Raw genomic sequence first — 25,150 nt, forward strand, 5'->3', positions numbered from 1 at the left:
GAGAGGTCAAACAGTCGCCCTCATGCTGAAAGAAGTTGTGTTGGGCCAGTGTGGGCTTCAACAAATCTCTGGAGGGCCAGAGGCTCATTGGAAACAGTGGGCTCCCTGAGGGCCGCATTGAGAGACCTCAAGGGCCGCAAGTGGCCCCCGGGCCGGGGTTTGGGCACCCCTGTTCTAAGCTCTAGAAATTTTAAAATGCTGCTCTTCATAGGCACAGATTCTGTATGTTTGACTACACATTACCCATGAAGATCTGGTCTCAGTCCCTAAGATGTGCATGTTCCCTGGATAACATGCAGGGAACTGTCAATGCTGTCAGTGTGCTTGCATTCTTAGAGAGGATGCATATGAACGGGAGAATATGCATAATGTACAAGGTTCCTCCTTTATGGTGTTACAATGTCCACTTCTGGTGAATGTGTGCAGTGGGCCGATGTCTGTTCAGATACGGCATTCAACTCATATTCACCCAGACGTATTTAAAGATCCAAATTCTACACAAACCCAAATCCCTTCTTGGAAACTGCTTGCTAGAGAGAAACGGCACCAGGCGGATTGGATTTGAGTCTTGGCAAGGTGTCCTTGCTGGAATGGACTGCTTGGGGAATGGAATTCTGCTGCCAAGGTAGCTTTGAAGGTTACATAATGGCTAAACGGAGCTCCAGAAGGCAGGAGGGGGAAAGTGTAGGTATGTATTTGTGGGATGAGACTGGGCTGACCACTGTAAAAAGGAAAACAACCACATTTGTGTTGGAAAGAGTCTGCTGGCACTCACCATACTAGCTTGATTAGTTACTTGGCCTCAAAGGAAAGCTGAATTTTTTTTTTAGGAAGATTTAAAAGCAAAGACAACCCTAAATGCACTTTTCCAGAAACAGAATTATAGACAGCATCGCTGTAAAGAACAGTTGTAGTCTGTCTGTCCCCCTCACACTTTCATACTAAAATGCAGAAGAACTTGCTTTTATTCAGTTCAGTGTTTCCCATTGACAGAAGCAGAATAGTCTGTAGGCTGCAGCCAACAGCCCTCGGCCATATCCCTCGTGTTGTGACTTGAATCAGGTCTCCTGCTTCCTGCCAAAGTCTCTGTTCCAGCCACGCTGCGAGGAGAGTTCAGCGTCTAGCTCTTTAATATCCTGTAGAAGAAAACTGGATGAACCTTGTGTGGGTTGTCGGAGTCTAACCTCGCTTTGTAAGCCAATTCACACATAATGCTTTGGGAGTTTTAGGGCAGTCTGTGTGGGTGCATTGCATAGCCTCATTCAGCTTTGAAATAGGCTGGGCATTCATCCCTCCTCCTCCTCTTCCTCACTTTTAACTACTACAGACATGGAACTCTTCTGTAAAAAGAGTTGTACACAGAGGCCATTAACTTCAGTGACATTGAAAATGATTCCTTGGGCTTTGATGCAAGCCTTGGTGATCCCCTAAGATGGTGAGGTATTTCTTCCATTGGGAGTGTGCATTTCTCCCATCCTTCCCCCCCCCCCCCCACACCTTGTTGGCATCCTTCAGTCTCGGAAGACTATGGTGTCACACTCTGAATGGTGGTTCTGGAACAGAGTGTCCTCTCCAGTGCACGAAGCCTGGGTAAAGTAGGTGTGGAGGATAGGCTGTGACCCATGCAGCAAATCCCCCCTCTCCACGTCGCTGAAATGGTCCAATGGAAAGGCAGAGGCCAATACGGTTGGTTCCAGCGGCGTCGCAGGAGTTGCCAGAACGTGACTGTGTTCAGCCATGAACTGCCTCAGGGACTCCAGCTCCAGATTTTGCCTTGAGGTTGACTCCCGAAGCCTTTTCCATACCTGGATGTAGCCACAAGGCAGTGGAGGTTTGGGATCAGAGTTTTCCTTCTCTCAGATGAGCTGCCTTCCCAGGCTGACGAGTCCCACCTACCCAGTGGCTGTTTAGTCGCCTCTTACGACAAGTACAGCCAAACTGAGGGCCTATTCTTATCCCCAGCCCCCAGGGGAATCCCCCCACCTTATCTGTGCTTAAAGACTGCATCTACGTCAACCATAACCACACTTATTACTGTCCCATTTCCTCCTTAATCAGGATTAACAAACCTGCTTCCAATGGGAACCATGGCTGACTATAACTGTCAGTTCAGAGGAAATTGCATATGAGAGGGAAGCTGCTGGAAGGGGTGATACACAATACTGTGACTCAATCCTGATTCTCTGAGCACAGTCGGAGATTAGTGGCATTATTTCTGTACCAAGGAGATGGAACCTTGGGATGGTGGCAATGGCTTTGGTGTGATGGCAGTTCTACTTATTTACAGGTGTGCCCCCATATTCATGGGGGTTCTGTTCCAGAATCCCCCACAGCTACCTGAATCTGCAGATACAAGGGAACGCCTACCCCCACCCTCCATGGGCAAGGGGGAGATCCATTCCTCTTGCCTCTGGAGGGTCCTCTGAGACCAGCAGAGGCCACAGTCATCAGAGACCCTCCAGAGGGGGTGCATGCGGGGGGGAGGATTCACAGACCCAATTTGTGGATAATTGAATCCATGGATACTGAATTTGCAGATACTCCCTCCCCCCCCCCCCCCCCATTTGTTAAATCCTGCCTTTGGGCCCCAAAACAGTTTATAACAAACTGGCAATATAAAATTAAAGCAAAACAAATTCAGCCAATCTGGCAACAGAGCTCAACAAGGGGAGAAAAAACAGAATGCCTAGAGCAGGGGTCAGCAACCTTAAACATTCAAAGAGCCATTCGGACTCATTTTTCCAGAGAAAAGAAAACTTCAGGAGCCACAAAACCCTTTTGACATCTAAAATGAAGATAACACTGCATATATAGTTGTTTTTTTTACCTTTATGCTATGTATAAAAAAACTATAGTGTGTTGCATTAAATTTAGAATTACATATAAAAAACGAAAGAGCTAAAATAAAATAAATTTAAATTAAATACAAATTTATTTTCCCAGGGCCTGCCCTAGCCAATTTGGTGCTATAGGCAAGATTTGGGCTGGTGCCCTCCCTAGCAGAAAATCCTGACCAACAGTAAATAGTCATCTTTGTGTCTTTTCCACAGTATTGTAAAAGAGGTACAATGAAATACAAAATCTAATGACTAGTATTTTTCAATACAATAAAGAGATTTATAGTTATTACTCCCCCTTGTATGTCCCAATTTATAATGCACTCCACTCTTGTATATGCAACTTTTATAATGCACTCCCCTCTTACAGGTCCCATTTTTATAATGTAACCCCCTCTTGTAGGTCCCTTGTAGGTGCTGGGGCACATTCCTTATGAGGAAAGGCTACAGTTTGGGCCTCTTCAGCCTAGAAAAGAGGCGCCTGAGGGGGGACATGATTGAGACATACAAAATTATGCAGGGGATGGACAGAGTGGATAGGGAGATGCTCTTTACACTCTCACATAACACCAGAACCAGGGGACATCCTCTGCCTGTCTCCTTAGAAGTAAGTCCCAGTAGAGTCAATGGGGGCTCACTCCCAGGAAAGTGTGGAGAGGACAGCAGCCTCAGAGCCCCTCCTCTGCCTGTTTCCTCAGAAGTAAGTCCCAGTAGAGGCAGTGGGGCTCACTCCCAGGAAAGTGTGGAGAGTAAGTGTGGAGAGTACAGCAGCCTCAGAGCCCCTTCTCTACCTGTCTACTCACAAGTCAGCTCCAGTAGAGTCAAGGGGGGGCTCACTCCCAGGGATGTGTGGACAGGAGAGCAGCTTGAGAGCGGATCCTCTCCCTGTCTACTCACAAGTCAGCCCCAGTAGAGTCAAGGGGGGGGGCTCACTCCCAGGGATGTGTGGACAGGAGAGCAGCTTGAGAGCGGATCCTCTCCCTGTCTACTCACAAGTCAGCCCCAGTAGAGTCAAGGGGGGGCTCACTCCCAGGGATGTGTGGACAGGAGAGCAGCTTGAGAGCGGATCCTCTCCCTGTCTACTCACAAGTCAGCCCCAGTAGAGTCAAGGGGGGGCTCACTCCCAGGGATGTGTGGACAGGAGAGCAGCTTGAGAGCGGATCCTCTCCCTGTCTACTCACAAGTCAGCCCCAGTAGAGTCAACGGGGCTCACTCCCAGGAATGTGTGGACAGGAGAGCAGCTTGAGAGCGGATCCTCTCCCTGTCTACTCACAAATCAGCCCCAGTAGTGCAGCCCAAGAGTGGCTCCCAACACAGCTCTGGCTCTAACAAGGCGCCCTTTCCCGCGCTTCTCTAACCAGCCTCGCCTCTTCCTCTCTGCCTCCACAAAATGGCCACGCTTCAGAACAGTGAGTGCCACCACTTTCACCAGGAGTCTGGAGCCGCAGGAGAGAGCTGAAAGAGCCGCATGCAGCTCTAGAGCCGCGGGTTGCCGACCCCAGGCCTAGAGAAACAAAAATGTTTTTGCCAGGTGCCTCAGGGGCCCTGTGTTGGATATCAGTTGAAGACTGTAGTTACTTGTAGCTAACTATTCTGAATTGCCCTAAGATTTCTCAGTTAAAAGATTTCACCATTTCTCCAAGGTGATTCCAAAAACTTGCTCATCAAAGTAAAGTCTTTCAAATGAACATTTTAAACCAGTGGTTCCCAAGCTGTGAGTTGGGTGATGGAAAGATCAGATAATTACAGGTATAACCTAATTATCCACAGATTTTTCACCTGTGGTTTTATCTCAATGGGATGATGTGCCATTTTAATTAAAAGAAAAAAGCCTTTTAATAATAGCCTTATTAGTGCGGGAGAGGAGCAGCTAAAAGACAATCATTCTCTCTCCAGGCACTTAGAACAGCTTCAATTCGAGGCAAGTGACCCCTACATTCCCCCTGAGCAGAAAGAATACAAAGTGATTATCACCTCTTCCTTGCATTCTTTCCCTGCTGGGCTGAAGGGAGGGGTCGCTGCCTTGGAGTGAAGCCTTTCTAAGCATCTGAATGATTGCTTGATTGTCTGCCTGAAGCTTCTGTCCTGCATTACAAACGTGAGCAAGGCTGTTTTTAAATCGCTAAGCTAAGGGACATTGTTTTTAAAATGGATTTTCTATAATGTGATTTTTGGCATTTTGGGAACAGAACCCTTGTGGATACCAAGACTCAACCTGTAATTGCCTCAAGCCCTGAAGCTATTAAAAAAATCAGATACTGTAGTTGCTAATCACCCTGCAAAGAGCTCAGCTCCTGCAGTTTGCAAGCATGTGTAAATATAGGGAGATAAATGTCTGAGGGTCTTTTCCTGGTTATTATTACTTATAAATAAATAAAATATTTTTTTCTTTCTAGATCTTTTTTAAAAGTCTGGTAAACCTGACTTTTTTAAAAGTCTGGTGTCCCAATAGAGTATTGTTTAAAAAAGTGGGTCCCAGTGCTAAAATGTTTTGAACCACTGATGTCATATACTGTATGTAACATCTCTAACTGCACAGGAGCATAGGACCCCAATTATTATTAATTAATAAAAATATTTCTAGATCTCTTTTTTGGGTCTGGTGGGTCACGATAGATTGTCGTTTTAAAAAGTGGGTCCTGGTGCTGAAAAGTTTGGGAAGAACTGTTTTAAACCATTGTTTTGGAGACTGTCAATACCAAGAGAAGCACCTAAACAGTAGGACAACTTAATTCTGTCCACCATAACTTAAAGCAGACTCTTTGCCTATCTCACAGAGCAGGCAATCCTATATGCAGCTGGATAGGCTGAAGGCACAAACCTGACTGATGTCCAGCTCGGGCCCCTAAGCCAAAGAAATGTCAACAAAGACTTCTGGAATCCTTCCCTGCTACCGGGTGTATGACGCATAAAGTCTGTTTGGAGGCCGATGTGAACAAAATAGCTTAATCGTGTTAGATCTGGAGGCGGGATGTTCCATAGAGAGGCTTGCAACTCCTGGAGTTTATCACTTTTGGATGTTGCCAAAGCTTTTAAAGGAAAGTCCAGTGAGAACTGAGGCCTATTGCAGGAGAAACCTAACAGAATTAAATGACTGTTTGAGCAACCTACAGCCCAATAAACACTCTTAGGGATCTTGAACCTAGGGAGTACTTGCAGGGCCAAGATACAAATAATTTCCATGGTGATTCTGTGCACATTTACTTGTGTGTAAGGCCCACCAATTATAGTGGTGCTCACATCTGACTAACGCTGCATAGAATCCAACATATAGCTTGAGGGCCCAATCCTAAAGAGTGCATGCAGGCTCACTGTGCAGTAAGGCATTTTTGTGGGCCCTAGCATTGGTGGAGTGCCGGTGCTAGCCCAACACTGGTTGGTGCTGGGCTAGCGCTGGTGGACTGCTGGAGCTCTGCCGCTTGGTGGTTGTGTGGACCACCGAGCATCAGAGAGGTAGGTAGGGGTGTGGAGGGAGGTAGGGAGGAGATGTTTTGAGGTGGGGGATGTGGGGGGAGAGAGGGGAGACGGCGGGGAAGGAGGCGTGCCAGGGGGAAGTAGCAGGGCAGGAGGGAGGCAGGACTGGTGGAGCTTTGCCCCGCTGGATCCTGAGCCTCCATGCCAGGCCATCAACCTGACACGGAGCCTCTTCGTTCTATGTCGACCTTCGGGTTGTCGTAGAATCGAGTAGCCCCATTGCGGGGCTACTTGCTTTACCCTGGGGGATGGAGGCGAAAGTCCTCTTCTCCCGAAAAGGCGGTGGCAGCTGCTTAGGGTGTGCTGGATGCAGTGGCAGCCATTTTGGCGCCACTGCAGCCCCGTGCACCAGGCAGCTCAGGATTGGGCTGTCTGTCCTGTGCACATTTACCTGAAAATAAACCCCATTAAACACAATGGGACTTATTTGAAGTACACATGCATGGGATCAGGCAGGCAGTACACTAGCACTACCTTATATATGCGATGTATCGGCTTCACAAAACATAGACTAGGGATAAAGCAAAATGCCTTCCTCCATCACCATTTTACCATCCCATTCACAGATGGGAGACCCGGGAGTCCAATGTGAGGGGCATGTCAATTGGGAGCGAAAAGGGAACACCTCGTTGGCACTACCAGCCCTGGATCTCTAAGTGGCTGGCAGTCTTCATTCCCACCCCCCTCCATATCATCCCTGCGGATGTTGCTACTACGTTGGAGGAGCAGTAGCGCAGTGGGGACGTACACTGTGTGGGGACGTAGCGCAGTAGGGATGCACAGTGCCAAAAAACTGATGATAGGGGAAAGAAATGGTAATTTGGGGGTGGTTTTGATGCCACTTTCATGCCTACCTTTCAAATTTTGAGCCATTCTTCTCCCAGGATAGCTTCTGGCTCAGCCCGAAGTTAAAAAACTAAAATTTGGAAGATGGCATCTATTAAACTTCGTGTGAGATGAGCAGTTTTGCTATGTAGTCTGCAGATTTCAGATGCAGTTAAATGCCGTATTGTAGCGTTTGTGATGAAAGTGAAATAGTTTTGCTGTTGAAAAACTGTTTTGCTCTGAAGCACTGAGAGAAACCTGATTCCTGGCTGTTGGACTTTTTCTGCTTTATCTTAGAAGCCTTTCCAAAGCTATTCATTTGTGGTATGTGGATAGTCATGAAATAGTTTTCTTTGACTTATCTTCCACTTCTTGCAACAGGATTCTTGGAATTCAGTTTTGCTGTTTGCAAGAAAACAAAGTGTGTGAACCATTACCAAACTTGCACAGATGTGCCTTTTCCCCTCCCAAGTCATTTTAGCCTTCTATGACCATTTGTGTGTGTGTGTGTTTGCTTAGTTTGAAATTAGATTGAGTGTTAATAGTTGTTTTTTTTTTAAACCTGTGGTCAGCAGGTTGAAAATATTTAGCCTTATTGCAGCTTGTCTTGCACCTCTGCTAGCTGAGTAAGAGGCACTTTTTCAAGTGGGTGCTCCTCGTTTTTTAGCAAGGGGAGAGTAACTGGCCCTCCTCACCCCACCAGTGTCTTTTCTAGTGGCTGCCTGCTGGTGTTCTTTTGCATCTTTTTAGATTGTGAGCCCTATTGGGACAGGGAGCCATTAGTTATTTGATTTTTCTCTGTAAACCGCTTTGTGAACTTTTTGTTGAAAAGCGGTATATAAATACTGTTAATAATAATATCCTAATGGCTACTTTGGGTCTGATGTGTCTGTCTGATTTGAGACTCCCTGTGTTCTTCCGCAAGAGCTTAGAACTTGCTAAATTGACTGAATAACTGTAGGCCAGTTTTAATAATTCAGTTTATCAACCGGTTGTGTATCCTGCAGGAGTGGCAATTTAACAAAGGGCGCAATCCTAACACCTTATGTCAGTGCTTTCCAGTACTGACATAAGGGCAATGCAGCTCTGAGGTAAGGAAACAAACATTCCCTTACTTTGAGGAGGCCTCCGTGAATGACACCCAACTGCAGGATGCAGCACACGTCCCATTGGCACCGCTAGGCCACTGCTGGAAAGCACTGACATAAGGGATTAGGATTGCGCCCAAAGTCTTATATTGTGTTAGAATTCTGTACACTGTTTAAATTGTTGCATTTATTTCATAGTGTACCAATGGAGCATGAAAATGCTGAAGGCTCTTCCAGGCTCATTCAGCAATTGTGTTTTTATCTAGGCTGCAAGATTTTGGCAATGTTATTCAATTTGATTCAAGAGCAAATTCTGATCAGCAGAGTTGCAAGTGAAGGCCATCTTTGCTTTGTAAAGGACCTTATTTTGGACCTGGTGTGTTGCCAGGTCTGACTGAGGTCTGGATGGATCTTACTCAAGTGCAACGAGATTGTGAGAACTGGTACCATTGGATTGGAAGCATTATTCAGCATAATTGTGCATGCATGTATGCCTGAGAGCTGTTTGTGCTGCTTTTAATCCAGAGGATTTTTAGGAATATGTTCAGCGCTCCATCCCATGTCATTCCAACTACAGGCCCCCAGTAGCAGCTAAGAGAGTGTAGCAGCTAAGAGAAAACTGAATTTGTTGCTGCTTAAACTAAAAGGGTGGGGGAATGTTCTCCAATTTCAATATTTGCTTTAAAAAACATATTTCTTGCAGCCACAGTACCAAAAACATGTTCGTCTTGCCAAACATTTGTGCTGCTCCAGGGTTGTTCAGCCCTCATTTGTTCCCTTGTTGCTGTTTTCTTTTTGTTAAAGGTGGAACGTCCATTTATATCTCTTTCTTCCCCACTCCCTGCTCAGTATTTGGTGGTGTTTGTACATTTAGTTTGGCTGTGGCAGCCCATGTAATTGTGATGGTGATGTCACCGTGTTCCAACTGTTGATATCATGGACGCTGTTGAAGACTTTGGGTGTCACTGCCTATAGAGGCTTGCAGTGATCTTTGACCAGGCTAAAAAGAAGGGCACAGTCACTTTGTAGCTCATGGAAATACTGAAGGAGTGTTGTCACAGATGCAACAATGCTCATTCCTTGGGATCAGAAGGAGAACAGGGATACACTTAAGGAGCTCCTGTTCCGTTTATTCCTCCCTAGACCTGCTGCATCACTGCTTGTATGTAAATGAAAACAAAAGAGGTAATTTCCTATTCCTACTGGTTGGAGCATTTTGTTGGAGCCAAAGCACTTCCATGTGCAGCAAATGAAATGATTAACACATCCTGTTGTGAATTGGTGCGCTAGGCACTTCAGTCCCAAACCAGTGTCTTGCATTCTGGTTTTGACACATGTTGTTCTTCCCAGCTGTAAAAGAGGATTGGGGGCTGTAGCTCAGTTTACTAGAGATTTTACTTTGGTTTCAGTTTCAATTCCTAGCATCGGTACATAGGGCGGTGAAAGACCCTTGTCTGACGATCTTGCTGCTGCTGCTGTCTTGATAATACTGATCTGTGTGCACTAGTGGTCCCCCTCCATATATGGGAACTCTATATAGTCATAGATTGAATAATTTTTGCCATAAAAACTGAGACTGAAACCACTGAACTTGTTTTGTTTTCTTCTTCATGTTGAATTCTCCTCCATCTCCAAACTTGCCACAATATACATGTACATTGTTTGGAAGATGTTCTTCTATTTTTCTTCTCCTCTTTATCTTCACAGTCCTCTGCCTCATTTGCCCAAGTTACCTTTTAATTCTTTATGTCGATGGCCAGAGAGCATGTTATGCTTCTAGGAGGCTTAGGGGGACAGCCGCATTCATACCCCAGTGCTCCTTCTGGCTCCAAGGAATGAACATTTTGCATCTGTGACAACTCTGCTTCGGTTGTGAAGAACTTCTTAAGTTCTTCAGTAATGAAGATTATTGCAAGAAAGTAGTGCATCCCTCCACCGGAAAGTAGTGCATCCCAAGTGCATCGCTAGCTCAATCCCAAATACTACAGAGGTAGAATGCTATGGATACTGGATACTGTGGACAACTACCTGGGGAAGGCTCTATTCCCTGCTTGGGAGTTTCCAGAAGCACCTAGTGGTTATGGTTGGGAAGAAAAAGCTGGGCTAGACAAATCTTGGTTTTATCCAACAATTTGTCTAATAAATCATATCTGAAAAGGGCCAGAGAGGCGACATATAAAAATCTATGAACATCTCCCATTCCTGGCATTAGTCCCCAGACCTGCAAACCCAAAATCAACCATAAAATATCAGACTGTTCAACAGAGTATGTTAAAATTCCCTTCTGGGGAATATGCATCAAACACAGTGCTTTGCAAAGAGAAGGCAAGTTGGCTCACGACACAATACAACTCATTTGTCTCCAAAGCCTATTAAAATCTTCAACTTGCAGATTCTCAAGATAAGCAAGCTAACATTCTTGTTCTACTCATTCTTCTGCGGTCTCGGTACTAGAGCCAAAATGTAATTTAGAGCCTTCATTTACACAGGTTTTTTTGTACTGCCATTTTTCTCTCTCTCTCATATCTTTGGATGGATTTACTGACTCATGTTAGAAACTTCTTGCTGCCTTTGAAAGGGAGTGTTGCTGGGGTCAAGGCCTTAGCCAGCCATTTCTTTCCAGATCAGATAATGTTACAAAGAGATGTCAACACTTTGTGTAAAACCAAAACAAAAAAATCCACATGCACGCAACAACCTGCCGTCCCAAAGAATTGACAGTTGGGATTACCTGCATACAGGAGTGTCAGCTGAGCACTTGAGTAGATGAAACCAGATGGAGAGCTCATCCCTTGAGTTAAGATGAAAAGCCACCTAGACATGGAAACAACACTGCTGCAGCACCATCACAGTTCAGGGTTTCTGAATTGTTCCATGGAGATGGTCCAACTTGGCCTCTACTCAGTTTGTATAGAAACTGGTTGTGCTTCTGTCACTCCATGTGTGCAACTTTTTCTAAAAATGAAGTGTGCCCTGGGAGAGAAGCATGCTTCCATTTAGTTCAGATCATTAGGATTCTGAAACTCCAAGGGAAGTAGAGAAGTGCACATTTACGATAAGGCATTTCCCCACCTCTGCTAAAGCCTATGATGAATGTGTCTGTACTCAAGATTTAAGCTGGTTTACAACCTGTTCCCTTTTTCCAGAACGTTCTGGAACCAGCAGTTCTCTGAGGAGACATGAGAGATGTCTAAGTTAGAACACTCAATACCCCATATGGTCCTAGGATTGTTTGCAGGAAGTCAGGACACATACCAAAAGGTATAAAGCTTTTTTAAAAAAATGTATACAGTATACATGTGCTGACACAAGGCCACCCCATTTTAAGTGGCGCCATGCAGTGCAGGAGGGTCTTCTTCTAGCCAATTGGAATTGGTATGTCATGTAGTGATGTGACCCCAAGGAGGCTGTCATGTGGTACATGGATTTTATTTGTGGTAGAGCCCATCTTTCATCCCCATCCCCTTTTACTGCCACACTTTCAAGTGCTCCCTTGCCTAAAGGCTCCCTACAGATAGAAAATTAGCATAGTAAGGAATAAGGTGGGCTAGAATACTTTCCCTAATTCACCACTTTTCAGGGATAAGTAAAACCAAACACCAGCAAGTATTCAAAAAAAAATGCATCTGCCACTTATAGCATGAGGTCATACAATCCACTCTGTGAGTTCAGGATTTGGCCGCTTCATTCAGCGCATATGTAGATTAGCACTGCAATCCTTTATGTGCTTATTCAGAAGCAAGTCATATTACGCTCAGTGAGGCTTATTCCCAGGTAAGTGTGCATAGGATTGTGATGCAGGCCTACAAAAAGTGTCATTAAAGTAAACTATTTGAATTAAGTAACTTAAAGTATCTGCAGTGTGGTTGTTGGAATCCAAGCTGCACTGCCCAAGCCTTTACTAAGGATCTGGCTGATTAAATCCTTGCAACTTAACTTTATTTGTTGTTGTTGTTGATTGAGTTAATTAATAAAACTGAACAGTTAAGATGAACTGTTTTCATTCCAAAGAGGCAGACTGCAGCTCTCCTCCTCTGTGGGTGTAAGAGGGTGAGATTGTTTTTGGAATGTGGACATCAGCACATCAAAGCTGAGTAAACATTAAGATGATGCCGCACTTCCTCTGCTTTAGCTAATCCCATAATTGAAGGGCCACCATGTCATGGCAGATTCATGGCTTGCTGTCAGGTCTGGAGAGGGAATGGGAGGGATTGTTTTAATGGGATAATGAATGTCCTGCTGTACAAAGAGCAGATGTCAAAACGAATGAAGCATTTTCTGATTATCTTCCTTTCGCTGTGCCCCGAGTCCTGTGTTATGTCCTCAGGAAGCTGGCACATGCATGAAAAGTGTATGCATAAAAGGTTTGGATTCCAATCCCCCCCCCTTTCTTTTGCTAGTTTGACAATTCTGTGTGCCACATTTGCGTGGCTGGTAAACCTCAGGTCCAACATAGCAGGAAGAGTCAATCATCTCTTAAATCAGCAGCCAGCTTCACCTGTACGTGGTCAATCAGACCTGACCACAGTGCTCCATACCTTTATGACTACAAGACCGATTACTGGAACACACTCTGTGTGGGACTTGAAGATGGTTTGGAAGCTGCACTTAGTGCAGAATGCAGTGGCCCAGGTTGCTACTGAAGCTGGGTGGTTTGATTCTGGTTTGATTCTGGACTGCTGCTTCAGTGACTGCAGTGGCTGCCCGTTCATTTCAGGGCCCAGTTCAAAGTGCTGGTATTGCCCTTTAAAACCCTTCATGGTTTTGGTCCAAGCTATCTGAGGGACACCTTCTCCCATACATTCTGGCCCAACTTCTTAGGTCATCTGAGGCGACTCTCCTACGTGTGACATCTTTTTCTCAAGTTAGAGGAATGGCAGTGTGAGGGCGAGTCTTCTCTGAGGTGGCACCTCAATTACGGAATTTCCTTCCGTGGGACTACCCCTTCCCTCATGGTCATTTGGTGAGGGCTCAAAATGTTTCTGTTTTATTTATTTATACCCTGCCCTTTTCCTCAAAGGGGTTGCTTACACTGATTAAAAGCACACATTAAAAACATGATTTTTTTTTTTTAAATGTCAAATGTCTGGCATTTGAGTGATACTTTGTTGTGTGGTGTCTGTGTCTATATAATAATGCTGTGGTCTAAATAGCCTGCCTCCATTTTTATTTTTCTTTGTTGCTTTATTCTTATGACTATTTTTTGTTTTGCCTATTAGACTATTTTGCTGGGGCACGTCGGTTTGACTCTGTCGAGCCGTTGCTCCGGCGGCTACACTGGCTGCCGGTTCTGTTCCGGGCCCAATTCAAGGTGCTAGTTTTGACTTTTAAAGCCCTTTACGGCTTGGGTCCGGGGTATTTGAGGGACCACCTCCTTCCCTACAATCCTGCCCGTGCTCTTAGTTCAACTGGGGGGGGGCCTTTTGACTGTGCCACCACTAAGAGATGTGAGAGGGGAGATGGCCAGGAAGAGGGCCTTCTTGGTGGTGGCCCCTGAACTGTGGAATACCCTCCCCTTAGAACTGAGAACTGCTTCCTCATTGCTAACGTTTCGGCGTGGACTGAAGACCTTTTTATTTCAAAAAGCTTTTAATTGTTGACAGGCTGGCTGGCGTTCTTGCTTTTATATGAAAATCCACAGGGTTTGTTTGTTTTTAGATTTTTTAATTATTGTAAATTGTTTTTAATGATTGTTTTTAATGTTGTATTTTTAAAGTGTTGTAAGCCGCCTTGTGTGCCCGTTGGGCAAAAAGGCGGGGGTATAAATTAATAAAATAATAATAATAATAATAATAATAATAATAATAATAGACATTTCAGTTGTAAGCTGCCTTGGGCATTTACCTCAGCATAGGACAGGTGGGAAATCGATCAATCGATTAGAAATGAGGTGGGACAGGACGGCCTTGTGTCAGCACATCAGTGCTCTGACAAATCTGTTACATGGGTGATGGGAAGTGGAAATGTATCACTAGAATCCCATCAATCTGAGGTTCAGGCAGTATAGTCAAGTTGTGTATTGATGGAATGAATGTCAGAAACTTAGGGTAGAAGCAGGGGCACAGAATAAATACTCCTTACCTGGGCCAGGGACTCCCGCGTGAGCTACAAGCTTGTAATAAGGCAAAACGTTAGGCTATCCTTCAACTAAGAAATTTACGAAGAAGCACCACAAAGCAGTTTACATTTTAGAATAAATAATACAGTTATAAATTGTGAGTCCTCTGGGACAGGGAGCCACCTCAAACATGTACTTAACTCTTGGCTTGTGCTGGCTGTTTGCAGGCCTGATTCCACAGGGTCCCAACAATGGCAGAGGAATGGGGTCATATTGCACCCCAAGCACTTCCTTGCAGGCAGAATAGATGTCAGGATGGGACATTAGGAACTTTTGGTATTGTCAGATAGTTTTGTCAGTATAAAATCTTCTACGCAGTTTTCAGCCATGTTGTTGGCAACCTTCAGTCTCGAAAGACTCTGGTATTGCGCTCTGAATGGTGGTTCTGGAACAGCATCTAGTGTGACTGAAAAGGCCGATTCGGGAGTGACAATCCCCACCGGGAGCAAGTGCAGTCTGTCCCTGGTCTGTCTCCCTGGCTGTGGGCCTTCCTTCCTTGCCTCTTAGCCTCAGACTGTTGGCCAAGTGTCTCTTCAAACTGGGAAAGGCCATGCTGCACAGCCTGCCTCCAAGCGGGCCGCTCAGAGGCCAGGGTTTCCCACCTGTTGAGGTCCACTCCGAAGGCCTTCAGATCCCTCTTGCAGATGTCCTTGTATCGCAGCTGTGGTCTACCTGTAGGGCACTTTCCTTGCACGAGTTCTCCATAGAGGAGATCCTTTGGGATCCGGCCATCATCCATTCAGCCATGTATGATGATGATAATGAATATTTATATACCATTCTCAATAAAAAGAAGTCCACAAAGTGGTTTCCATAGCAAAATAAATATATTTCTGTTGGAAGCTTGGTGGTGTATGTCATTTTGCATATGTTACGACTTTATTTGTTTCCAGTGTGGTTTTATTAACTCCGCTGACAAAGACCATTGTTACTAAGGTAATCAGCCTACTTGCATGAATGTGAAGTATAATGCAAACCAGAAATGTCTGACCCAAGTTAGGCCAAATTGGTCAGTATCAGCCTTCTTTTTCTTGCTAAGCATATATTCTTTGAATAGGAGTTTAGCTTATGGATTCAAATTCCTCTTCTTCTCTAGTGTGCCAGACTTATAGAGAAGCATAGGTGCAATTCACGGAGGGCCCTGTGAGCAAGACTGCACATTATCAGAAGCCTCTGGATGACTGCAGCAGCTATAAGATCCCATAAAACAGCCATAGAAAGCCGCCTTCCTATATCACCCCACTTTCATTTGCTTACCCTTCAGCAGCAGTTGGCCCAGTGCCCCTTGAAACCTGGCCCTGCTGTTAAGAACAAGGAAATCACAGTGAAAGGGAATCTGCAGGGACTTCCTGGCTACAGCTATAGGAAGCTAGGTGCTGCCAGAAGGTGAAGAGTCAGTACCACTAAGGGACAAAATAGTCATTACATTAAGTGCATTGTCTGGCTATGCAAATTTAGCTTTGGAACCAGCAGCTCTGGGGAAGTGGTAGCTTGGGGCTGTGGCAATGGGGGGGTATTTTTTTTGACTGGGTTTTAGGGCTCAATCCTATCCAATTTTCCAGCACTGGTGCAGCTACAATGCAGCCAAGAGGTAAGGGAACAAATGTTCCCATACCTTGAGGAGGTCTCGGTGGCTGCCTCCCCACCACAGGATGCAGTACACCCCCCATTAGCACAGTTCCACCAGTGCTGGAAGATTGAAAAGGATTGGGCCCTTAATCCCTTTACCCTGCACAACAGTATTGTTTCAGCAGGACTTTTGAAAATACTAAGAAACATCAAAGGTTACACAAATGTAATGTGTTGCTTCAGTTAAAGGTATGCTATCCTTCCCTCCGCAGGCTAATGGCGATCCTCTTTGCTAACTAAAAACATCAGCAATCAATAGCTCAATAATTAACTTGCTAACAGAGTTGATTGTGAATTTATTTGTTGTTACTGAAGCTTCTGCATGTTAAAGATTAATAGAGGGGAAATAGTATTGGTCTTCATATCCTTCAGCTGTTGACATGTTACCTCTACAGTTTTGGTACTCCATGTCTTTATGGGTTGGCTGAGGGCCCAATCCTATCCACACTTACCTGGGAGTAAGCCACATTGACTATAGTGGGACTTACTTCTGAGTAGTTGTGCATGGGCTTGGGCTCTGAGTTGCCTTGTGAAATTGTAAATGGCTCCTCTTCAAGTCATGGCTGTGACAGAGTTCTCATTAGCTGGTCTCAGAGTCAGCAGCTGCAAACTGTTTACATGTGACAGCGGGGCTAAACCTAGCTTTTTACAGTTGCCTGCGGTTTTTCTGTTCTCATCTATGTGTTCAAACCCCAGCTCAGAAGTTACATGCTGCAATTATGCAAGTGCCCTAAGGGAATAGTTTTTGAAAGAGCCTTGCCAATCCTTGAAAATATAGCACTGATGTTACTTGGCCAAGCATCTGATGCTCCTGTGTTAAGGCTCTTTTAAACATTAAATCACTTTGGCTTTGGGAGATGAGTGAATTGGCGTAGCAATCCCATGAACCCTCTATTTATAAGACAAGAATAAGAGCATGCTTTAAGAAATTGTAATAGTTGCATATATACTTACCTTGAGAGTAAATCCAGTTGAGTACAAAGGAACTTACTTCAGAGTAGAGGTGCATTAGTTGCCAGGCATATGTTCTGTGGACTTGTAGAGTTCCTATTTCTCCAGATACTGAGGGTTAGGTCATGTGGCTCTTAGGGGCAGGAATGTAAGGTACAAGTCGGCATTATACAAAGGAATATTCTTTAGATAAATTCAGTAGTGTATGGATCTCTTTTCTCTAATAATGGACAGAAAATAAATGCAGTGAATATTTCTCCACAAGCAATGGATGAACACCAGTGACCTCCTCTGATATTGCTCCCCTGAACCTAGTACTCAGTGACATACTTCCCCTGCTTCTATAGGTTCAGTGTAGCCCTCATGGTTCATACCACTGATAGACTATAATCAACTGGTCCTTTCTGAGTTAAGGAAATCTACTTTTTGTTACATAAGACAGTTGTGTTTAGTTTTCTGGTTTTTTGGCTGTAACATTAGATAGAAAGCAGATATTACGCTCTGGTTTGTTTCCTTACATTCTGCATGAAATTACGCATCGGTTAGTATATAACATGGTTATATTGGGTGTTATTCCTAAAATCCAGATTCCAGGTGCTGAACCTAAGACCTTCTATAGGCAAAGCAGATACCGCTGTACTATGGCTCCTCTCTACGTCTTTTGGAGCTAATGACCAGTTTACTAGCCTGAGCTGATTCTCTCTTGCTTTCCCTTTAAAGCACTCAGACTTTTAAGTCGCTCCTGAAAAAGTGGCGGTGGGATCAACTCAGCTGAATTTATTTAGGCCATTGGTGGTCTCTTCACAAATGCAAGGTTCTGCACTTAGGCAAAAACAATCAAAGACACAGTTACAGTCCTTTAAGTGCTAGTCTTTAAAGGCCTTTAAGCCATTTCTGCCCAACCTATGTTGCATATACACAACAGAGACCAAATGTGTACACCTGTGGGCTGGGCAAAAATGGTTAAAGAGAGTCTCCAGCACTTTGTGCCTGAAAACAAATGAGTAACCAATGAACCTTTAAGATACTACTCCAGAAGAGCAAGTACTATCTAAGTGACTTGAACTTGAACTCTTGACCAAATAAGAATGTAAAACTTATTTTCATTTCTGCATCTGTTGTGGATCTAAGCATATATGGTCCCCATGTTTGCATTAGTATGCATAGGAAACACCCACGGGTGAAAAAAAAATTCAAGTCTCTTATCCACCCTTCCACTTCCTCCTGCCAATAAATATTCCTATTATGTCAAAACTCATAAAACTAAAACTGGATGCTTTCCAAACCTAATCAAAATAGTCCCCACCATTTATGTCCTGATAAAGATTTGATCTGCTTTTAAAATGTTTGGAGGTGAAGGGGATAAGAGAACGCCTGTGTAATATGCAACTTGTTCCATTGTCTTGCTCTAATTGCTACAGGCAACTGAAGCCCAGGCCAGTTTTGTGTGTGAGCAACAATTCTTGCAAGTAAATAGATCCCTTGTCTCTTAGAAAGAAAAAAAAGAAGTCTAAGCTTGAAATAATTAAAATGCTGTTATTGAAGGACTGTGGCCTTTACTACCTCCTGTGAATTAAATAAACTCCTAATTAAAGTAGAAATCCAGTTGCTGCATATTTTATCTGAGAAAGCTATGGATGCCTAAAATGTTTACCTGGTATTAAAAAATTGCCCTTTCAACAGAGGGTCACATAGGCAACCTTTTTGAAGCAGGCACTGTGGAAAATAATGATGTGCAGAACAGATATTGCCCTCTCTAAAAATGGAATGGAATAGACATTTTTGTCATCCCTGAATGTCCCCCCGGGGGGGGGGGGGAATTCTACAAATTGCCATGATAGTCAATGCCAAAACTACTTTTTTCAGATATGACGCTAGTGATTATCAGTGGGGCAGACACATCCATAGTACCTAAATTGTTGATATTGATGAGAAATGTGATTGGATCTTCTTCCTGACCAATCGAATTACAGGCTTACAGTGCAAGCCTATGCATGTCTCTGAAGTAAAACTCTGAAGTAAAACCCATTGTGTTCAGTGGGTCTTACTCCCAGGGAAGTATATATAGTATTGCAGTCTTAATTGCTTAATTCATCAGTTCTCAAACTCCCCAGGAGTCTGAGAACTGCTGGTTTTGACAGGGGCAGGGACTGGAATGGGAGTCCCCTGATGGCACTGCAGCTATTGTGGTACTGCAAACACCCAGGAGCATTTTAACATACCTGGGGGGATTGTGCAGCCTCCTGGAGAGTCCTGGAGGCTCGCAGTCCCTCAGTGAGCCTCCCCTTCGCAGCACTGAGCTCCAATCTGCCATCAGAGTTACAGAAGCTCTGAGCTCCAAGAGCTCCGACTGAAAACTGGAAGTGGGCTCCAATGGCAGATCAGAGCTCACTGCTGTGGAGGAATCTCCAGGTGGCTGCACAATCCCCCACCCCAGGTATGTTAAAATGCTTCTTGGTACCCATAGTGCTGTGATTGCTGCCATTGGGGCACCCATTTCTGGGTCACTACCCTTAAGAGGAAAGTACTCCTTTTGTGTTTCAATGGTCACGACCCATTAGTTTGATTACCACTGGCTTAATTTATATAAACAATACAATGCTGACCTATCTGCTGCTTGATCATTGGCCCATATGCTGAAACTGTTTTGGGAGGTCTGCGCAAAATCTCTAAGCATCTGAGCATAAAAAAGTTATCAGTGATGAGACTTCAATCCTAAAACCATAAGAACAGCCCCGCTGGATCAGGCCATAGGCCCATCTAGTCCAGCTTCCTGTATCTCACAGCGGCCCACCAAATGCCCTAGGAAGCACACCAGATAACAAGAGACTTGCATCCTGGTGCCCTTCCTTGCATCTGACATAGCCCATTTCTAAAATCAGGAGGTTGCAAATACACATCATGTCTTGTAACCCGTAATGGATTTTTCCTCCAGAAATTTGTCCAATCCCCTTTTAAAGGCATCTAGGCCAGATGCAATCACCACATCCTGTGGCAAGGAGTTCCACAGACCAACCACACACTGAGTAAAGAAATAATCCTGCATGTTTTAGTGCTGGATATTCAGCATCATGTAATCAGACTATCTCAAAACATGAATATTCAATTCCTATCGGTCTTGGATTTTAGCTACAAAATGACCTATTCTTTATGACTTTGCTCCTTTTAAAAAATTCAGCCTATCCTAGTAGCTGACATGGTGTCCAAAGACAATGAATTTCATAGTGCCAAAAAGATAGGGTGCTTTTTTATTTTTGTCCCTCCTAAACCTATTCATTGATTTCATTGAGCCACCCAAGATTCAGTATTTTGAAAGTGATTTTTCTCTGTTTATTCTTTTGACATTGATGAATTATTTTATAAACCTCTGTGACACTCCTGTTTTTGGTGCTGATACCATGTCCTGATGTGTAAGTTCTTTGGAGTGATTTGTGAACACATTGCTCAGTATACTCTTAATTAACTCATCGTTTTAGTTCCTCTGACAAGATGTTCCACATGTGTTTTTTTTTTTGAAAGATTTGAACTGCTTTTGTCAACACTGATGAAAGCCTTTGGTCTCTTTTGCAGGAATTGCCTATCTTGGTGGCATCTGCAGTGCAAAGAGGAAGTGTGTTCTTGCGGAAGACAATGGGCTAAACCTGGCATTCACCATTGCACATGAACTGGGACACAAGTAAGATCTCACTACTGTATTTGTGGCATTGTCTGAGAGCATGCTAACTAGAAATTGCAGATGTTCAAAAATGGTGATGGGTCTGTAGAAGCTCAGACCCTATTGGCATTTTTAAGTGAATCTAGAGGACCAAGGGACCAATCCTATCCAATTTTCCAGTGCTGGTGCAGTTGTGCCAGTGGGGGTGGGTGCTCATCCTTGTGGTGGAGGGGCAGTCACTGGGACCTTCTTAAGGTATGGGAACTTGTGTTCCCTTATCACAGGACTGCATTGTGGCTACACCAGGGCTCGAAAGTTGGATAGGATTGGGCCCCAAATCTCCTCTGCAACATTTCAGAGTCAGCCAACAGTTTTGATCAGCCTAGCAAAAATGTTTGGGGTGTTCTGCGTATCTCTGGTCTGTCTCCAGATTTTCCATGAAGTGAAATTTTAAAATCAGCCTGAAAGCTTCTTTTGAGGCGAAGCAATGGAGTACTTTTATGGGAAGTGGAAAGAGTTGCTGTAACTTTGTGTTGTACACGTTTTGCACGTATCTGTTCATAAGTAGCAAAGATGTTATCAAGGATGGAATTTGAGTTATCGTGGATGGAGTTTCATTAAGGCAATATTGCGTGTCAGTACGAACGTAAGTCATTCTTGCTTTCTGTAAAGCATTCCTGCTTTAAATGTGTATTTAAAAAATAAAAGGAGCTTCTGGAAGCATCAAATGATAACAAATACCCAACGAGTTGTCCAGAAAAACAAATATGGCAGGTTTTGTTTATTCATATGCAGAAATTTTTTTAAAGTGCTGAGTACTATAACCAGAAGATAAAAAGACAACTAAGGATTAGTGGTCTGTTTTGCAGCTCTGTGTTTCATAATCAAAATAATTTAAGCCATGTGGCTAGTTTTCTGTAGTTTGAGCTGTAGTTGCAGTAAATGCCTTGATCTTACTTGTGTCACTTAGTGCTTTCCAGCACTGACATAAGGATATTGCAGCTCTGAGGTAAGGGAACAAGCATTCCCTTACTTTGAGGAGGCCTCCGTGAGTCACACCCAACTGCAGGATGCAGCACACGCCCCATTGGCACTGCTATGCCAGTGTTGGAAAGTACTGAAATAAGGGGTTAGGATTGCGCCCTTAGTGTCAAACTCATTTCATACAGCGGGCTGAATAGCATTCATAATGCCTGCTAAGGACCGGAAGTGATGTCATAAAGCCACCTTGGGTGCCCTTCGGGGAGAAAGGTGGAATACAAATCCAATAAATAAATAAATAAAGCAGGAAGTGATGTCATAAAGCAGGTCATGACCATAAATAAGCACTTTTTTCCTCACTTAGGAATCAATAGTTGCAAATGGCAGAAGAGAAAAATATGCAAATCTTGTTCCTATTTTCAAGATATAGGAGAACCCAATTATGTGGACTGCCCTTTCAGCAGCTGTACCTCAATATAGCTCAGCAGCTGAGAGCAGCTGATGGTGGTGCTGAGAGAGGCCAAGGGCCAAATAAAAAGCTTCTGAGGACTGCATCCAGCCCGTAGGCCTTATGTTTGACACCCCTGGGCTAGGCTGTCCATAATTTGCCATTCAAAATATTTGGCACTGTTATGACCCAGATTGTAGCCTGATGTGTAATGTATATAATTCACTGCTTTTGCTCTGTATCCATAACCTGTAAGCATCCCAGGGGTTTTAAAAGGATTATAATATCCTCACAAGTTTGTCAGATTCAGGATCAAAGTGGCTATCCAATTCTCCCCCCCCCCCCCAAACTGGGTTGAAGTTGAATTTCTTATTGGATTTGCAAATGTTTACTTGGCTTTGCAAATGTTTCAAGAAATTGCAACATACTGCATCCTGCTTCAACCTTTGGAGATTTTCCATTCATAAGATTAATGTAACATATGCCTATCTATTGAAAAAAGAACAACCCAACCCATGTTGATTTCAGCTGGCAGAAGTGCTTATGTACATTGGGTTTTAATATAAAGAACCTCTCTTGTTATAAATTACTGGAGTAGATATATGTGGGAAGGGTTTTTGGAGAGCACATGATATAACCACCCTGCCAAACCTAAGCGTGTTTGGTCAGTGCCTGGATGGGTGACTGCCTGAGAACCCCATGTATACCACCATACTGAACAATAGGATATAAATAAATAGTTCTGTGATGCATTTTGATTTGTTTAAAGAGTGGTACATGGTGTATGGGGAGGGAGAAGTAAAAAGTATTTCTCCCCTCCCCCCAAAAAACCTATTTATTTTGTCTCATTATCTAAAAAAGCAGATATTAAACATTTTTCAAGGTTGACTGCAAAGGTTCAGGGATCCCATGCTTTCTCTTGGGAAAGGGCTGTATCTCAAGTGGTAGAGCACATTCTTTCCACGCAGAAGGTCCCACACTCAGTGACTGGTTTCTCCAGGTAAGGCCTGTAAAGACTCCTGTCTAGAACCTGGAGATGTATAGCTATAATCAGTGTAGACAAGACTGAGCAAAATGGACTAAGAGTTTGATGAAGTAGACAGTAGCTTCATAGGTTCATACCTCCTTGTTTTCAGCCCAGCGTAATATCCAAATACCTTCTCTTACCTGGGTTCTTTAGTTTCTAAACTTCTATTCTTATGCTGAAATTTTCTTTCAGTCTCTGTTCTTTCACTTCAAGGAAGTTGTGGCTTAGGAGGAAGAATTTCCCCCTTCCAGTGCTGTCATCAGTTTGCAGTAGGCCCCTGATGTCACACTGGATGCTAACACTGTCATTGGAACTGAGAGTTATGGAGTGGCCTGGCCCTATGGGTCCTCTAAATGTGGTTCCTTGGCAAGTACCCAACCTGGTCTTTCCCTGACCCCAACCTTTCTTTTCTTCCTTCCCTCCTTCTCCTTAGCCAGATTTTCCAGAACCTTTCTTTGGAAGTCCTATGTGTGACTTATGAACCTGAACTAAAGGAAATAAAAAAAAATCACTGTAGCTGCTTATTTGAAGAGATTTGTTTGCAATAATCTATGCTTCTAAAAAGCACTTTAGAACCACATCTTGATTAAATCACATTTTTGTACCTTTCTCCCCCCAGTAAATGTTCTTGGCTGCAAACATGCACAGCCTCTTACTGTTTGCACTGCCTCTGTCATAACTTGCATTTTAATAACAATTACTTGCATGTTAATGTGAATCTGATAACTCCCTATTAAGATGTTTGAGACTAATCCTGCCCCTCAGTGTTCAGTAATCAAACAGAAGGCGTACGTGGCTTCTTGTTATTTAACTCAGTGCTTGGGGACAACCACAGGAAATATTTTAGCTCCCACCAAAACTTGATGGAGATGAGAACAAATGTCCTGTTCCTCTTCCATTGACACCAAAAGGCAGCTGAGCCAAACTGGGAATGATTTCAGCAGAAGTGAATGATGGGAGCCCTTGTTGTTTTTTTTATTTGAACCATATGCCAAGCTGTTATATTCATTCTCAACCTCAACAGCACGCTATTCTATGGGCTGCTGTTTGAGAAAATTGTAGTTCCATGTCAAAAAGATGTTGTAGACACTAACTCCATGGTTCCCAGCTTTGGGGACCCAATCAACATGAAAAGCATGTATCTGTTTGATTCCAGCTGAACTGCCTTGCCTTCTCCCACAGAATTCTGGGAACTGAAGTTGGATGAAGATGCTGTGAATTCTTTGTTAGAAATTGGTTGTAGTCTCAAGATATACCTTGTGGTTTGTGACTATGCATCCATTCATGCACAGGGGAACAGAGACCTATGTATATACTCAGTGTTTGCATGAAATTATGCACATACTTTTTGCATTTAGGGCTGTCTTTGCTCAGTCTTGGAAAAAACAAGGTTCGCAATCATACCAAGAGAGCCTTCCATGTGTACACAGGGTGATCAGATGTCCTAACTGCAAAAGATGGCAAGGCATCCCAAAATGTAGGACATTCCAAAAAATGTAGGACATGACAAAATTAAAGCTAAAAAACACTCATATATTGATTTCATGTGGTTAATTTAAATGCTATATTACTTATTATTACATTTAAAACTTATTACATGTAATTTATTTCATGTAGGGTGCAATCCTAACCCCTTATGTCAGTGCTTTCCAGCACTGACTTAAGGGCAATGCAGCTCTGAGGTAAGGGAACATTCCCTTACTTTGAGGAGGCCTCCGTGAGTGACACCCAACTGCAAGATGAAGCACATGCCCCATTGGCACTACTATGCCAGTGCTGGAAAGCACTGACATAAGGGGTTAGGATTGCACCCGTAATCTATTAATTACAAGAAGGCCTACAGGGTCCCGCTCACAGGGGGAAAAGGAGGACATTTAAGTTCTTTTCCCGGACACAAGGCTAAAAAAGAGGACATGTCCTAGAAAAAGAGAACATGTCCTGGCACATTCACACATGTACAGTCTCCATGAGAACAGTCAGCTGAAGTTGCAGAAGTCAGGAATGGGACTTGCCACCACAGTTCCATCTCTCCCCCATCACGCATGGCCATGACAGAATAGAACTATTGTTGCAGTCCAAAACATGACTACTAGATTGTCACATGGGACCAAAGATCA

General features: G+C 43.8%; 1 protein-coding gene across 1 annotated transcript in view; it reads left to right on the forward strand.

Annotated features, from left to right (window-relative positions):
- Positions 1-25,150, forward strand: part of ADAMTS17 (ADAM metallopeptidase with thrombospondin type 1 motif 17) — a 141,922-nt gene that overhangs the window by 22,764 nt on the left and 94,008 nt on the right. The window contains exon 6 of the mRNA XM_066636237.1: positions 20,493-20,598. Within this exon, the coding sequence (XP_066492334.1) occupies positions 20,493-20,598 (106 nt within the window). The remainder of the gene's footprint in view (positions 1-20,492; positions 20,599-25,150) is intronic.

This window comes from Tiliqua scincoides, chromosome 8 (genome assembly GCF_035046505.1).
Source record: "Tiliqua scincoides isolate rTilSci1 chromosome 8, rTilSci1.hap2, whole genome shotgun sequence".
In the NCBI taxonomy this organism is placed as follows: domain Eukaryota; kingdom Metazoa; phylum Chordata; class Lepidosauria; order Squamata; family Scincidae; genus Tiliqua; species Tiliqua scincoides.